This window comes from Sinocyclocheilus rhinocerous, unplaced genomic scaffold (assembly GCF_001515625.1).
Source record: "Sinocyclocheilus rhinocerous isolate Xijiao unplaced genomic scaffold, SAMN03320098_v1.1 scaffold792, whole genome shotgun sequence".
Classification (NCBI taxonomy): domain Eukaryota; kingdom Metazoa; phylum Chordata; class Actinopteri; order Cypriniformes; family Cyprinidae; genus Sinocyclocheilus; species Sinocyclocheilus rhinocerous.
The window spans coordinates 366,216-384,070 of record NW_015626872.1 but is presented as its reverse complement, the minus strand read 5'-3'; the positions used below and the strand labels follow the sequence as shown (position 1 = coordinate 384,070).

The 17,855-nt window shown below is 38.6% G+C and overlaps 1 protein-coding gene across 1 annotated transcript in view; it reads left to right on the top strand.

Moving 5' to 3' along the window:
* The window catches only part of dnah9 (dynein, axonemal, heavy chain 9), a 113,772-nt gene that overhangs the window by 37,056 nt on the left and 58,861 nt on the right, over positions 1-17,855 (top strand). Inside the window, exons 29-37 of the mRNA XM_016527147.1 lie at positions 3,339-3,496; positions 4,821-4,959; positions 6,341-6,628; positions 11,191-11,401; positions 11,478-11,605; positions 11,769-11,877; positions 13,147-13,294; positions 14,137-14,311; positions 14,447-14,620. Of these exons, the coding sequence (XP_016382633.1) occupies positions 3,339-3,496; positions 4,821-4,959; positions 6,341-6,628; positions 11,191-11,401; positions 11,478-11,605; positions 11,769-11,877; positions 13,147-13,294; positions 14,137-14,311; positions 14,447-14,620 (1,530 nt within the window). The remainder of the gene's footprint in view (positions 1-3,338; positions 3,497-4,820; positions 4,960-6,340; positions 6,629-11,190; positions 11,402-11,477; positions 11,606-11,768; positions 11,878-13,146; positions 13,295-14,136; positions 14,312-14,446; positions 14,621-17,855) is intronic.

Sequence of the window (17,855 nt, the reverse complement as noted above, 5' to 3'; positions counted from 1 at the left end):
TTTTTGTTAATATTTTCATTTTTGTGTCAAACGTTCACATTTATGCAGCTGCTTTTGGCCCAGAGACGTCATATTAGATGACTTTAGACATTTTTTTTTTTTACTTCCGTAAACAGTGTGGCGTAAATGCGTCATCTGCATCAGAATGTTATGATTGGCCCAGTGTAGACATCTTACGTCAGGGAGTTCTGAACTTGTACGTGTTCATACCGGTAATCTCGTTCTGCATTCACACAGAGAACATCACCGGTAATTTCCCGGTAACGTTACAACTTTTCATACTGGTAAATTGGCAGAACACTTTTACCGGTATTTTTTTAAAAGGTCCTGTTCACACATGATCTCTTAACAGTAATATACTATTAATTCACCAGTTAAGACTGTATGTGTGAAGACCCTATAGTCACCTGTTACGACCCTGTCTAGGGTAAGGCTGCAACATAAACTGAAATCAACAATCAAAGATCCTTTATACATTTATTTACAGAACCACAAGTGAAAACACAACTTCAGGGGTTCTGTAAATAAATGTATAAAGGACCTTTGATTGTTGATTTCAATTTATGTTGCGGCCTTCCCCTTGACAGAGTCGTAACAGTTGGGGGCTCGTCCGGGATTTGAACCCAGGACCTCTCACACCCGAACCGAGAATCATACCCCTAGACTATATGAATTCATTCATTGTTTGGAAAAGAGCAGCATGGACATTCTGGTAAACATCTGCTTTTGAGTTCCACGGAACAAAGTCAGTCAGATAATTAAACATACTAAAGATAACAATTTTTTTTTATTTTTGAGTACCCAAACCCTTTAATATTTCCCAGTCATTTCCACTCTTGTGTCCCGGTCACCCTCTTAGGTTCTTCTGCTGTTTCAGCTCTTAATGCACGCCTGTGCATGGCTTAGGTGCTCTGCTATAGAACAGCATGTAAAATTCATGAAGGCAGTGTATAGTGTGAGGTTTGGAGTTCACGTAAGGCCATGGCGGGGTAAAACCTCATATCTTATTCCATCAGCTCTCAACAATATCTGACTCACTCTTAATGTTATATGTCAGTGTTTATCTGCTAGCAGCCTGAACTCTATCAGACTGTCTTCAGTGCTGCGAGCGGCTGAATCATTGCTGTTTCAGACACTAACCCCGTCCTCACGCCCTGTTGACAGGTTAACCGTTCGCTGTAATCCAATTAGATCTTTTTTTGATTGTCGCTTCATAAAATATTCCATTAAAACACAGCCTGCCTGTATCCTGATCTAGCATCCATGCTTCCTATTCTTCTCTCTCCACACTGATCAGTGGCTAATATGAATTTGTAATATAAAATTAAATTTGGTTATTTCATCAAGGTCAGTGGAGGGAGTGAAAGCAACAAGGATTTGGCTGTTTAAACACATTTACGTTCTAGTAAGCCATGCCTCTTGTACTGTAGGCTGTAAATGAGTTATAAAGCATAAACGCAATCACTCACTTCTCAGTGGCCTTGCTTCTGGAAGGATTTTTCACATTGATTTTCTCTAAAAAGATTTATAAAATTCTTAAAGGGGTCATATGATGCGATTTCAAGTTTTCCTTTCTCTTTGGAGTGTTACAAGCTGATTGTGCATAGATAAGATCCCTGAAGTTGCAAAGACTAAAGTCTCAAAACCAAAGAGATATTCTTTATCAAAGTTAAGACTCTGCCACGCCCTCCTAAAACGGCTCGTTCTAACACGCCCCCACATATCTAGGTCACTATGTGGGAATATTTGCATAATGTGGCCCAAATGTTCACGCAAAGAAAGAAGGCGTGGTTTCAGTAACCGCAGTTAGTGTTGAAGCAGCATGTCAGGGAGACGCTGTGTGTTTCTAGGTGAAAGCAAAAGCACTTTATTTGGCCTTCCGAAAGTAGATGCATTTAGGAATCTTTAAGATTACTTACAACAGAACAGCAATGCATTTTATGGACGACCGTTTCTGGAACCTAGGAGAGGAGGTAATTCTGACTTTGCTATGACAATCTGGCGCTTCTGAATCAGCTACTGTTTTGTTATTAGTTTAAGTATTTGCTTTTGACTGTTCAAATGCGGGGTTTTGCGCATCGTGTGTGTGCATGTGCGGTCGCGCGTGTGTGAGAGAGAGAGAGAGAGAAGGTCACATCACAGTGGAGTCAGCTGTCTTAACGGTGGCTTGTGTACTGCAAACACATACCAGCTTCATCACTGTGTCTGTCACACGACTCTGTTCCCCTTTCGGGCTCTGTCTTTACATTTATTTTGAAAGATGAAGCTCGCGATTATGGTAAGGGGCGTTACATTTCCGTCGAGTGCTTGCGGTGTTCGGCCAATCACAATGCACTGGGTCAGCTGGCCAATCAGAGCAGACTGTGCTTGTCGGAAGGAGGGACTTTGTAGAAAACGACGTGTTTGAGAGAGGCGGGGCATAGAGGACCTACAATAATGTACAGTATTTGAAAAATAATGTGTTTTTTGAACATTAAAGCATGTCAACATATTCTATTACACCAAATACACAAAATAATGATCTTTAAAAAAGCATCATATGACCCCTTTAAAACAAGACTTTAAGCCATTAACCAAACAGCTCTGCATTTCTAGAAAAGTCACTTTGATTTGCAAAAAAAAAAAATCAGCAAAATACTCAAATTAATTATTCATGAAGCATGTAGTAATGATAATAGTAATACACTTATAAATAGTTTTTTATTGATTAGAAATATTAAAATACTGTTTTAAGTTTTTTTGTTGTAGTTGATATATGTAAATTAGATTTTTAAAGTTTTTCCCATTTATTTTCATTGCATTTTTTTACATTTATCATTTTCTGTTTATTCTCTTCTTGCCATTTTTATGTTTGTGTTACTTTATCCTCAGTGTTGTAAGATTTTATCGGATTTTATTATGTATGTACAGTATATGCAAAAAAAGTTTGTTTTTAAATTTATTGCAAAACAGTCCAACATGTACAGAAACAGAAAGTCGCAGACAAACTTGTTTACATTGTAATGCTTGATTTTAGCGAGCAGTTTCTGCTGAGCTCCTTTGCCTCAGTTTGGCTTTTTCATACTAACATTGACTTCTCTGATAAACAAGTGTCTCTGTTAAACACATTCTGCATTACGCCTTTATCAGATGTTTAAATAATCGCTAACAATCTCAGAGCTCATGGTTGGTCTCTCTTAAAGGTTTATTTTTATTAAGAAAGTGAATGAGATTTTGACATCCAGCTCCCTGTTGTACTCTTTGTGTTGATTTATTCAGTCTTTCTCATTGGTGTTTAAGTGCAACTAACATACATTCTGTTCCATTTACATTTATATTGCTGATGTGTGATCCATCAGGTCAAAAGTATTCAAGATGCCATTCGAGACAAAAAGAAAAGGTTTAACTTCATGGGCGAGGATGTGAACCTGGTCCCGTCGGTGGGCATCTTTATCACCATGAACCCGGGCTACGCCGGCAGGACTGAGTTGCCAGAAAACCTCAAGGCTCTCTTCAGGTGCGCTGCGGATTTGCATTTAATTCGGTGCCATTTGCTTTTAAAGGGGAATTCTGCCGTTTTAAATATCGACATCTGCATCCTGGTTATAAGGAGATTGGATGCACCTGTGCTTCTTTATAACACAGATTTAAAACGATTTTTTGCAGTTCAAACAAAAAAAACTAACTTTTTTCCCCATTAGATCTGTTTTCCTCTGTAGAGTCAGCATTCACAAACACATTTTAATTTGACCGCCTATAGTTTATTTGTGGCTGCATACTCATGAACATAATACATATTCATAAACATCAAGCTCTCAAACACAGATGAGCTGCATCTCCAGCCAGGTGTTGTTATCCATCAGATGAACACTAACAACTAATGCAGATTATGTTAATTACCATAAATGTTTTTCTGAACTGATGCCTTTTTATTATATTATATTATATTATATTTTAAGTGCAACTAACATACATTCTGTTCCATTTACATTTATATTGCTGATGTGTGATCCATCAGGTCAAAAGTATTCAAGATGCCATTCGAGACAAAAAGAAAAGGTTTAACTTCATGGGCGAGGATGTGAACCTGGTCCCGTCGGTGGGCATCTTTATCACCATGAACCCGGGCTACGCCGGCAGGACTGAGTTGCCAGAAAACCTCAAGGCTCTCTTCAGGTGCGCTGCGGATTTGCATTTAATTCGGTGCCATTTGCTTTTAAAGGGGAATTCTGCCGTTTTAAATATCGACATCTGCATCCTGGTTATAAGGAGATTGGATGCACCTGTGCTTCTTTATAACACAGATTTAAAACGATTTTTTGCAGTTCAAACAAAAAAAACTAACTTTTTTCCCCATTAGATCTGTTTTCCTCTGTAGAGTCAGCATTCACAAACACATTTTAATTTGACCGCCTATAGTTTATTTGTGGCTGCATACTCATGAACATAATACATATTCATAAACATCAAGCTCTCAAACACAGATGAGCTGCATCTCCAGCCAGGTGTTGTTATCCATCAGATGAACACTAACAACTAATGCAGATTATGTTAATTACCATAAATTTTTATTATATTATATTATATTATATTATATTATATTATATTATATTATATTATATTATATTATTATTATTCAAGTTAGTTGACATATAACTTCTAAAGTGGACTATCAAAAAGAAGTGTGAGCAACACATGTTTTAGTGCTGGAATAAGCTGTGTGTAAATACATGTCTATAGTCGGTTACTGTATAACAGACTGTATGTAAGTGTGATAGGCCTGATCTGCATGTATGCTGCATTTGATTCAGTCATGATGTTGTTTCGTTGTGTTTCTGCAGGCCGTGTGCAATGGTGGTACCAGATTTCGAGCTCATCTGTGAGATCATGCTGGTGGCCGAGGGTTTTCTCGAGGCTCGACTTCTGGCCAGAAAGTTCATCACTCTCTATCAGCTGTGCAAGGAGCTGCTCTCCAAGCAGGTTTAGACGTCTCACACTATCACTCCAATTAAGTTAGCAGCTGTGTCACATAAAAGCTTCGACTCGTTAAGCCAGAGCAGTTTTCTCAGCCGTTTGTTTATCTGTCATTGGGATTTTATTTGATTGCGATGTTATGAGACTCCCAATTGCTTTCTAATAAAAATGTTGTCAATCCCGCTATCATACTGCTGTTACTCTATAAATAGTTATGTACATCTGCTACAGACTGTGAAAGTGAAAAATCAAAGACTTTATAATTCATTGATTCTAAGTCTCTCTCATTGTCGCTTTCTTCTCGTTTTTTGTCAAAACACGTTTTTCTCAGGATCACTATTACTGGGAACATGCTAATTCATGTTAACAATGTGCTAAAACGTGTTAGAAACATGCTAATTCATGCTAGCCGTGTGCTAAACATGTTAGAAACATTGTATAATTGTGTTAAAACATGCTAGCAACATGCTGAAAATGCTAAACATTTTAGAAACACGCTTTCACAGTGCTAAACTTGCTAAAAATGCTAGCAACATGCTAATTCATGTTAGCCATGTATTGAACATGTTAGAAACATGCTAGCATAGTGTTAAACATACTAGCGACACGTTAAAAATGCTAAACATGCTAACAACATGCTAACGTATGTTAGCAGCATGCTAAGGGTTAGCCATGTCTGAAAACATACTAGTATATGCCAAATAATGATGAGATGCAGCTGTGCGAGCAAAATGTAAGCATAATGTTAAAACATGCTAGAAACATGTTAAACATGCTATCAACATGTTAATTCATGTTAGCAATGTTCTAAAAGATGTTTGCCATGTGGTAAAACATGGTAGAAACATGCGAGCAACATGTTAAAAGATGTTTCCAGAGTGCTAAAATAGGCAACCAATATTATAAGTTATTATATTATAAGTTAAAACATGTTAGCACTGTGATAAATCATGCTAGCAATGCTACAACAAGACAACAATGCGTTAAATCATGTTAGCAAATTGTTAAAACATGTTATAAGATGCTAGCAATATGCTAAAACATACAAGAAACATGCTAGCAATGTGCTAAAACATGTTATTTTATTGACTATCTTTATCTTCTCTGAGTAAAACCTTCAAACTTAAACCTTTTTGAAGTTATTTTAAACTTTCAGTCCCGGCTTTGTCAAGCCAACATCAAAGTTTGTTATCAAACGTTCCTCATCTAGTTATTAGTCAGTGTGTAACAGCGTTTCAGCTGCAGTAGCTGATTCCACTTTGTTATTCTGTGATTCCACTCGGTGGTTCTGTGATTAGACTTAGTGATTCAACTCAGTGATTTTCTGTGACTGATTCTCTCTCAGTCTCTCTCTCTCATTGTGTTCTCCCGTGTCGTCCTGTTTCAGGATCACTATGACTGGGGCCTGCGGGCCATTAAGTCGGTGCTGGTTGTGGCCGGGTCGCTGAAGAGAGGAGATCCGGGCAGAGCGGAGGATCAGGTGCTGATGAGAGCGCTGAGAGACTTTAACGTCCCTAAGATCGTGACTGACGACATGCCTGTGTTCATGGGCCTGATCGGGGACCTGTTCCCAGCGCTTGACGTGCCCCGCAAACGGGACATGGACTTTGAGAAATTCGTCAAGCAGTCCGTGCTGGATCTCAAGCTGCAGGCTGAGGACAACTTTGTGCTGAAGGTGATCTACATACTGATATACTCATCTATCTGTATATTTATTTTGGAAAACGTTTACTTCACTATATTGCATAATATCTTTTTCTCCACTTCATTTCATAAAACTATATCGTTCCTCCTTATTTCAAACTCAAGAATTCGCCGCTCCCTCTGAGATGCAAGAAAAATGTCTGATTCATGAACTAACTGATTCTTTCTAATGAACCTGCTGAATCGGTTAGCAAATCACAATGAAAGATTCATTCGCAAATCAGACTGATCCAATTGCAGCTGTTCTTGAATAAACAACTCACAGATTCAATGATCTGGTCAAAAGTGAGCGCTGTTGATGGCATGAAAAGTTATTAATGCCGAATTTTAGAATTGATTATTATAAATGAAATCTAGTGTGTTTGCATAGCGTTCCTCTTAATGTTAACACTTTTTACCCTATGTCATGTCTATACAGTTTATTTTTATGCTATTTTTCACCACAAATGTTGTTTTTCCTACTTTTTAAAATACCGTATGGTATATTTTTTCAAGTACTTCATCCACCACTGATTTTATGCTACATTTGTACTCAAAATTCATCCTAAAAAAAAATAAATAAAATAAAATGTAAATTATTTACTATCCATTGACAAAATGTCAGTAGAATTTGGAATCGACAAAAGAGTATTAATCAACCAAGTGGACATTAATCAACAAAGTGTTTGGCCATTTTGAAATTATCAACATCGTTTGACAGTCATGACAAACGATGTCGATAATTAAAAAAATGGTCAAACTTTGGACAGCCAATGACTTAATATAGTGATTAATCAGCTAAGTGTTGCTACAGGAGTTGTGTAAGGTGTTTTGAAAGCAAGCGTCATCTCTCGCTCCAGGCTTTCTGTCCTCATCGAGGAGCGAGAAATGAAGAAGCCGATCAGAACGCTTTGAGCACTGATGGGAAATTGCTGTCGTTTCAGTCCGCTCTCATACTCCGTTCCAGACAGCCTGTCAGTTTGTGCATTTTTTGGCAAAGATCTTACTCTGGTCCCTTTTGAAACTAGTATCGTTTGAGGAGAAACAAAACGACGATTTCAAAATTTACGTCTGCGGACTAGTAATCACTATTGACTTCACGTCAGTTCGTGATTGACAGACAGCCTCGAGGTTCATCAGGACTCAAAGAATCATCTACTGAACCAGTGCAGTCCTAATCGATGCCACGCTAGCATTTTTTCTTCTTCGGGTTGCACATTGTCTTCCTTTTAGAGCCATAAACCTGCTGTTGTGTTTCAAGCAAATAGACATTAGTGTCAAAGTAGTCTGGAAGTGGATATATTGGACAAATCAAAGATAGCAGGAATTACAGTGTAATAGCACCTCAGGTGCCGGAGCACAGCTCTAATTCTGAGCATTAGGATGAGCTCTGGATATCAGCCGCTGCGTTCAGCAGAGCCAGGGGAAATAAGTGCAATCTCACACAGGTCAAAGAGCCACAGAAACAACATAACAGCACTCCATCAGCAGAGGTTGACGCTCCACCGCGTGTTTAACCCCTCCACAGTGAGAGGAGAGACGCGGGTCAGCGTGCTTCGGCCCGTCTGACCGTCCGCGCTCTGATTGGCTGGAGGGCAGGTGCAAGAGGAGGAAGAGGTGCGTTCTTAAGCCACATCTCTGATAGACATCAGATCAAAGCAGCAATCAGTAAACCCTCAGAGATGCCAAAGCAGCGCTGAAGAGCCCGACAGGGAGCTGCATCAATGCCATTGATTGAACATGCCATCAGATCCAAGAGGAAAATCTTGTGCTTCTGCTGCGCTTAGCTCTCAGAGGGAAGCGGCTCACTGTAAAAATGTTTATCATACTCATAATGCTCCAGCAATCATCTAATTGTGGTGTTTCAACTGCGGTAAAGCTACAGTTGTAATGTGTCATTATGAAACGCTCTGTAGTATGTCTGTCAGAGTTTTGGCAGCTACCGTATTTCCTGGAATAGAATTCATGTTTTTATCATCTGAAACGTCTTATGACTTGTATTCTAAATCGAATAATATAATACCGTTAGAAATCAAGCATGCGTAATGTAATTTACCATAGAAATATGATGTTTATTTTTTGTTTGTATAACTGTTACAGCACCCTTTATAGCACAATCTATATAAAAGTTGGCATGTTTTTTTAGAACCATATGCTGCATATGCTCACCTAGTTTCATTAAGTTTTGGGTTTTAGTTTAGGAATTATAGGCTTTTGGGTATATTTGGCCATGTCCATTTTTTAATGACCCTGTTATACGGTATCTAACCAAAGCGTAAAATTCAACATTTTTTGATAATTATTGACCTAGAGAGTCTAGAGAATTGTGCTTCAGTGTTTTTTGAGCAGAAAACCTAGGAGTAGTTCACAAAAGTAGGTTTATCACATAATCTCAAATATTTAACAAACAATTTGATTGACTGATGCAAAGGTCTTCAGAATGAGACGATCTATCATATGATATGAATACCATGTGTATGTGTGCAAAGTTGCGAAATATTCAGTCGTTTACACGCTTGAAAAATGTGATATCGTCCCCCAGTGGCTGATTTCTTTCAAATTTTCTTGAAAGTTTTGCTCTGTTTGTCCTCTCTGTTAACCCCAAGATAATAGGTGCTCGAAATTCATTGGCTGAGGCCGGCCACATTTTTTGAGATACACAAACGTGCTCATAGACAGCCGTTGCACTTTGGACACAGACACTGTATGTGAATTGTCAAGTTAACGGATGCATAGTTATAGCCGTTTTTATGTTTTTGTCCTTTTGTAGCACCACACAGTGGCCAGACGCTGCAATTTTTTTTCTCATGTGACCTCAGATTGAGGTCTTACATATGCGTATTAAGTTTGGTGTAAATATCTCATTCCGTTGAAAAGTTATAGCTGTTTTAGGAAAAGTGGCCCCGCCTCTTTTGAACGTTTTGGTGTTAATTTGCGTAGGTTTCTCTGCGTGTTCCTCTGGTTCCTTTTGGTGTTCCTATGTTTTTTTGTTTTGTTTTGTTTTATAATAATTTATATTCACTCTGCAGAAACTTTTTCTGCAATGGTTTGGTTCCGATTGGGTGAAAAACCTAGCACTAGTTTGCAAAAGTGTTTTTCAAAAACTCCAAAATAGCCAAAATTTTTCATCTTGAGATATAAGACACTTGAGTCTGTGACAAGCACTTTAGGAGTAAAGGCCCGTTCACACCAAGCACCAAGCATTGTTCAAAAAATCGTTCTCAATATTAAAGAATAGCATAGTTCACACCACAACTATAACGATAACGATACAGAGGAACGATAACGATACAGAGGAACGATATCGTTGTGATCACTTTTTTTCCAGCTGATGAACGATAAAACACTGACAGCCAATCAGAATCCATCCTGCTGTAACAAGCTCAAGAATTTAAAGCGGCAGACACATGTGTGCTTGGAATAAACAGATGATATCGTTCGCTGGTGTGGACGCTAATATCGTTATCTTTATAGTTATCTTTATAGTTATCGTTCTTGGTGTGAACGGGGCTTTACAGTATGAACGATTTTGTACTTTAGATCCCTGTAGCACCCCCGTTAGGCCAATCCGGGCAAGCCTTGGTGACTTTGTGGACTGACTGTGATCTTTGAAAATTTTAACAATTTCCTGCTGTAACAAGCTCAAGAATTTAAAGCGGCAGACACATGTGTGCTTGGAATAAACAGATGATATCGTTCGCTGGTGTGGACGCTAATATCGTTATCTTTATAGTTATCTTTATAGTTATCGTTCTTGGTGTGAGCAGGGCTTTACAGTATGAACGATTTTGTACTTTAGATCCCTGTAGCGCCCCCGTTAGGCCAATCCGGGCAAGCCTTGGTGACTTTGTGGACTGACTGTGATCTTTGAAAATTTTAACAATTACAATAGGATGTCAGGGCTACGTGCTTGTACCCCTAATTATTTCATAAATTTGTATCTAATACTCACCGTGAGTATGATTCACTAAATACAGTATAACTGACTCATTAGCGAATCACACTGCTCAGACTGCTCCTTATGTGTTCGATTTGCTAAGAAGAGCAAACCTTATTAATTTGTGCTGTAGATTCAGTTCTGTCTGGTGATGCTAGTGGTGCAGACACTACAAACTTTGCCTTTAAACACATCAAATGTTTGAATTGTAATGTTTCCCTAGTAGTATTGAGTCTTCACTGTAGGAAACAGAGAGCTGTTTCGCATGTGCATTACTAAAACAATACCACAGTGACAGACTGTCCGCTCCTGCGGTACTGCAGATGCACCCAACCCGTTCCCAAAACTGAACTCACACACAGCTTCACTGTCTGACTGTTTGCCAGAGGTGCCATTAAACAGCACAGGGAAGAGACTTCTCGAACTTTTTGTTGGTTTTGTTTTGAAATGTTTGGCGTGAAGTCACAGCGGTGCTGAAAACCACTAGATACTTTGACAGGCCGGATCTGCTGAAACTGCTTTTAGCCAGCCCTGCTAGTTTGTCTCTCCTGTGAGCGCTTTATAGCAGAAACACTGAAACGGTCGTGTTCTGAGTGTGATGTGTGTCTGTGTCTCAGGTGGTCCAGCTGGAGGAGCTGCTGGCTGTCCGTCACTCCGTGTTCGTGGTGGGAAACGCCGGCACCGGCAAATCCCAGGTCCTCAAGTCTCTCCACAAGACGTATCAGAATATGAAGCGAAGGGCCATGTGGGCCGACCTCAACCCCAAAGCAGTCACCAACGACGAGCTGTTCGGCATTATAAACCCGGCCACGCGCGAGTGGAAGGACGGTGAGGGCCGCTGCCATTTCCAGCGCTTCCATCACAGCCCAATGCCAGACTCAACACATGTGCTTTTCCCCCGCAGGCCTGTTTTCTAATATAATGCGTGAGCTGGCCAACATCAGTCACACTGGGCCCAAGTGGATTGTCCTGGATGGTGATATCGATCCGATGTGGATTGAGTCGCTGAACACAGTAATGGATGATAACAAGGTAAAGCCGAGACAGCCAGAACTCCAGCTCAATATCAGCTTTCGCACGCAGCATTCAGATATCTTTATGAAAGAGAGGGCATGAAACCAGCCTCACCTTTATGTGACCTTTCGCTGAGATGACATGTGTGTGTGTGTGTGTATGTGTGTGTGTGTGTGTCTAGGTGCTGACACTAGCCAGTAATGAGAGGATTCCTCTGAACCCGAGCATGAGGCTGGTGTTTGAGATCAGTCACCTCCGCACCGCCACTCCAGCCACCGTCTCCAGAGCCGGTTAGTGCTCACACTAACTAACTAACTAACTAACAGTAATGATGCTGCTGATGTTACAGGATGTTAAAACACTGCTTTCCCAATAATGAGATTTTTTTTGTTGTTGTTAATCTAGCTTTTTTTATTTTTTTTTATTTTAAAGGGGTCATATGATGCGATTTCAAGTTTTCCTTTCTCTTTGGAGTGTTACAAGCTGATTGTGCATAGATAAGATCCCTGAAGTTGCAAAGACTAAAGTCTCAAAACCAAAAGGAGGGGGCTTTGTAGAAAACGAAGCGTTTGAGAGAGGCGGGGCATAGAGGACCTACAATAATGTACAGTATTTGAAAAATAATGTGTTTTTTGAACATTAAAGCATGTCAACATATTCTGTTACACCAAATACACAAAATAATGATCTTTAAAAAAGCATCATATGACCCCTTTAAACATCTCTGTTTGATGTAATATAGTGTTGCATGGGTACTAATCAGACACAGTCATCTAAAAATCCACCCTCATATGCCATATGGAGCATTAGGAATCAGATGAAATTTAATAAAATGAGTCACAGATTCTTGCATGTCTTGCATGCTTTTTTATTTTTTGTAGTGATGCAATGTACAAAATAATATAAGAATATTAATATTTTTTAACATTAATGTTTTAGTTATTATTATTGATTAATACATTTTATTTATTTGAATATTTAAATTTATTAAAAATACCTGTATTATAAATATAAAATGTAGTTTTAGTTAATTATGGTCATTTTTATGTTTGTTTGTTTTTGTGGTATTAAGTGTACAGGGTTAAAATTCAGTGTAATATGTTCAAATGCTTATTTATATTTAAAAAAAATTTATTATTTTTTTGGGCAGATACTTTAATCCAAAGCAATTTAAATTGTATTTAAGATGGACATTTTATTTTAGATTTCAGCTCTTGCTTTCTCTGGGAATCGAACTCATGACCTTGGTATTGCTAGCACCATTCTCTACTATTTGATCTACAGGATATTTTTGTACTGTAATCGAGGTCTGAGCGTAGTTATAGCTAAAATGTAGTAATGCACAGTTTATTGAAGCAAACTACTTTTAAAAGGGTACCTTGACTTTGCGGTCAAACAATCACCTCAATTTGAAGCTACAAATTAAAGACTAAAATTTAGTTAAAAACTACAACTTCCACAACACTTCCTAGTCTGCATCACACTGAGCCAATAAATAACGCCCTGAATGAGATCCAGAACTTTTAATCTCATTATTTTACTGATGTGTCTCCAAACAGGTATTTTGTACATCAACCCTGCGGATTTAGGCTGGAATCCTCCTGTGTCCAGCTGGATTGACGGGAGGGAAGTCCAGTCAGAGAAAGCCAATCTGACCATTCTGTTTGACAAGTACCTCCCATCATGCCTCGACACGCTCAGGTCAAGGTAGAGTCATGAATGATTCTTGTCGTGACCATATCCGTCCAGTTAAAAATCACGTGCCATTTCTGAATTCTGATCGTAAACACTTGGCTCGTTAATATTAATTATAGCTCCCATAACAGAGAGTTCTAAGATTAAGCAATGTCAGCATGAACTAATTAATATTCATGAGCTTTCGACGTGCTTCATGCAGCCTTTACTAGTCTTATTTTAGTATCACTGAGATGCTGTTACAGTTTTTATTCATTTTTATTATTTTAGTACATCAAGTTAAACTAAATTTAAACTATATGAATGATGTTGCCAACTAGCTAAAATAAATACTTTTTAAGGTTTTGTTTTTAACATTTATTTCAAGCAACAAAAATTTTATTTTTATGGATTTAGTTTAAACTATAATAACTCTTCATATCATTTTCATGTAAACCAAACCCAAATTAACATGACCAGAGAGGAAAACATTACAATGACAAACATGCCAGACCGTTTCCAATCAGCAGCACAAACAAAAACCAGTCCACGTCAGTCCGGCTCAGTTTACTCTACAGTCACGTTACAGCCGCAGAAAAACAGTGAAGAAATGTTCTCTAACAACATCATTCAGACGATATTGATTGACCTGCTGGTGCGCGATTTTGTCCTCTCTTTATAGTACGACACCGCCAAACTCTTCAGTCAGTATTTATTCACTGAAGTCAGTTTTAATTTGACTTTGAAGAACTCTATCTGTCTTTGTGAGGGTGAATACATTTCAGCTTCAGGAAATGCAGCTAGAGCCAAATGTGTATTTTGAAATGTAAATCAGGTGTCTGTGTGTGTTTGTGCTGCTTTCTGTCCTGCTCCAGATTTAAGAAGATCATCCCGGTTCCTGAGCAGAGTATGGTCCAGATGCTCTGCTTCCTCCTGGAATGTCTCCTGATCCCAGAACACACTCCTCCAGACAGCCATAAGGATCTCTACGAGCTCTATTTTGTCTTCGCAGCCATCTGGGCCTTCGGAGGAACCATGTTCCAGGATCAGGTGGATCTGATGTGACTAAATTACCGACTGAGCCTTAAAGTCACACACACAAACCGCTGTGTATTCTCATTTCCACATGATTTCATTATGAATAATGGCTGATTTTGTAATGCGTGTGTGTGTGTTTCGCTACAGCTGGTGGATTACAGGGTGGAGTTCAGTAAGTGGTGGGTGACAGAGTTCAAAACCGTTAAGTTTCCGGCTCAAGGAACCGTATTCGATTACTACATCGATCCTGAAAGCAAAAAATTTGAGCCCTGGTCAAAAATGATTCCCAAATTTGTGATGGATCCTGACATACCTCTTCAGGTGGGTACTGATGTGTTTGTGTTTGTAGTTCTACAAAGTGTTTATTAACCAAGGACAGCAGTCTGACAACACTTGCACTGTAAATACTACAATGCTGACAAATACTACATGTGCAGCTATGACGTCTACATAGTCCTCACATGAAAGCAGTGATATTTCAGTCTTTTTTTCTCAATAAAACTGGACAAAATGGTAAATGGTGACCATAAAAATGCTAAAATAATAATGGTTAACTAATAAAGTTTAAAAAAGCAAAATAGAATGATGATGATAAATAAAACATATAAATACTAGAATCATAAAATTCCAAGATACTATATAAAAGCCAGACAAAATAGTTGGATTACCAGTGTTATTTTATATGTACACTCACTGGCCACTTTATTGGGTACCCCTTGCTAGTACCGGGTTGGACCCCCTTTTGCCTTCAGAACTGCCTTAATTCTTCGTGGCATAGATTCAACAAGGTGTTGGAAACATTCCTCAGAGATTTTGGTCCATATTGACATGATAGCATCACACAATTATTTGAGTTACTGTTGCCTTTCTATCATCTCAAACCAGTCTGCCCATTCTCCTCTGACCTCTGACATCAACAAGGCATTTTCGTCCACACAACTGCCGCTCACTGGATATTTTCTCTTTTTCGGACCATTCTCTGTAAACCCTAGAGATGGTTGTGCGTGAAAATCCCAGTAGATCAGCAGTTTTTGAAATACTCAGACCAGCCCGTCTGGCACCAACAATCATTCCACGTTCAAAGTCACTTAAATCCCCTTTCTTCCCCATTCTGATGCTCGGTTTGAACTTCAGCAAGTCGTCTTCACCACATCTAGATGCCTAAATGCATTGAGTTGCTGCCATGTGATTGGCTGATTAGCAATTTGTGTTACCAAACAATTGTACAGGTGTACCTAATAAAGTGTCCGGTGAGTGTATATTAGTAATAAATTATATGTACAGTGGTGGCCAAAATTATTTAATGAAAATTAAATATATTTTATTTAATTAATTCATTTATTTTCATTTTCAATTTATTTTATTTTCAATTCCAGCTGGCATTTATTTTGTTCCAGATTAATAGGGCTGTCCCCGACTAAAGATTTTTCTGGTCGACTAGTAGTCATTCATTTTAAGCATTAGTCGACTAATCGCACATTTATTAATAAACCATTTAAATATAATACCGAGACTTTAATTGCCTTCATAGCCTAATAAGCACTCAAGCACACGCATAAAATTTGCCAAGGCTGCATTAACATTTTAATAATTCATTGATAAACTAGTGCTTTTTTGTTTTCGGTTTAAGAGATGAAGTCGGCGACACTGACTCGTCATCTCCACAGTAGTGATGCGCCTGTATGCATGTTTCATACGGATTACATAATCTGAGAATATTAATCTATTAATCGTAATCTATAGATATATTTTTCTGTGTCTGTAAGGCAAAGATATACACGGAGTATCGCGCTCAAGTTCACAGAGACTGAGATGGCAGAAAGCACATCCTGCCATCTGTCCTGCAGTGAACGCTACTGTTCAGCTTCCACACTCCACACAGACACTTCAATAGCGGACATTTCTCTAGGTTAACATTAGATTGAGCGGCCATGTAAAGTTGCTAATACTTACATATTTCAGTTGATAAGCCATATTTGAGGTCGATGAATGATCGAGCGTTTGGATGTTCAAGATGTATTACCATAGACTAGCTGTTAACGATTTATCCGTCACGGATTGCGTGACTTCGCATGTGGATTTTATTTTTTTTTCTCCGATTTAGGCCCAATCCCAATTCTATTTTATACCCCTTCCCCTACCCCTCCGCCTACCCCTTCCCCTTGTCCCTTGAAACAGAACAACACATGACATATCACACCGTGTCATTATTTATGTAACAAAAACTAGGCCAAAATGGAAAAGCCATGGGTGACAGATCCACTTTTAGATCATGGCTCAAATATGCTTGCTTGACTTCTGTTTGTTAATAGACTTTTAATGGATGGACAACGAGATAATATTAATAATATCTTCATTTTTGTTTTAAAGATGAGGGATTGAAAAGACATGAGTTTGAGTAAATGTTTTGTCTTTTTGTTTTTGGTTCAAATGTCCCTTCAAACCAACTTGTGTACCTTCTGATCAATCAGTCTTGGGTAGAACATTTAAAAAATATATTATTTATTAATGTAGCAAACAATTTCAGCACATTTCCAGAGCTATAACTACAAAAAAAAAAAAGGGGGTTACACTTTATTTTGATAGTCCACTTTAGACATTCTATTAACAGTAAGTAACTTTGCAACTACATGTCAACTAGCAGTTAGTCGAGTATTAGTAGACTGTCTGCTTAACACTTAAGACTATCTTCTAACACTTTCTTTGTCAACTTATTCTACTAACCCTAAACCTACCCTAACAGTCTACTCAGAGAGTTAGTAGACATGTAGTTGCAAATTAATGAGAATTAGTTGACATGTAGTTACAAAGTTACTTATAGTTAATAGAATGTCTAAAGTGGACTATCGAAATAAAGTGTAACCGAAAGATGTATTACTCTTATCTGTATGACCAAATATGAGTATTTTAACGGGCAAGTGAGCGCTCCGGCGCCTCCATCTGTCCTGCAGTGAACGCTACTGTTCAGCTTCCACACTCCACACAGACACTTCAATAGCGGACATTTCTCTAGGTTAACATTAGATTGAGCGGCCATGTAAAGTTGCTAATACTTACATATTTCAGTTGATAAGCCATATTTGAGGTCGATGAATGATCGAGCGTTTGGATGTTCAAGATGTATTACCATAGACTAGCTGTTAACGATTTATCCGTCACGGATTGCGTGACTTCGCATGTGGATTTTATTTTTTTTTCTCCGATTTAGGCCCAATCCCAATTCTATTTTATACCCCTTCCCCTACCCCTCCGCCTACCCCTTCCCCTTGTCCCTTGAAACAGAGTGTCAAGGGGTAGGGGTGAAAATATTCCCCTAAGAATTGGGACACCACTACTATGCTGTCACACGTCATCATACGTCGTCTAGCTCCTACAATACAATCACAATCGCTGTTTTTTTAAGTAAACTCACTCTAAAAAGAGAAACACACAGACGCGCATACACGCAACTTTCATCTCTCTCTCTCTATCTCTCTCTCTCTCTCGAATTAGCAATATTTGAGGAAAGGGTTTAGCGATTTCTAATTATTGGGGGTACTAGCCCTCCTCAATGTCT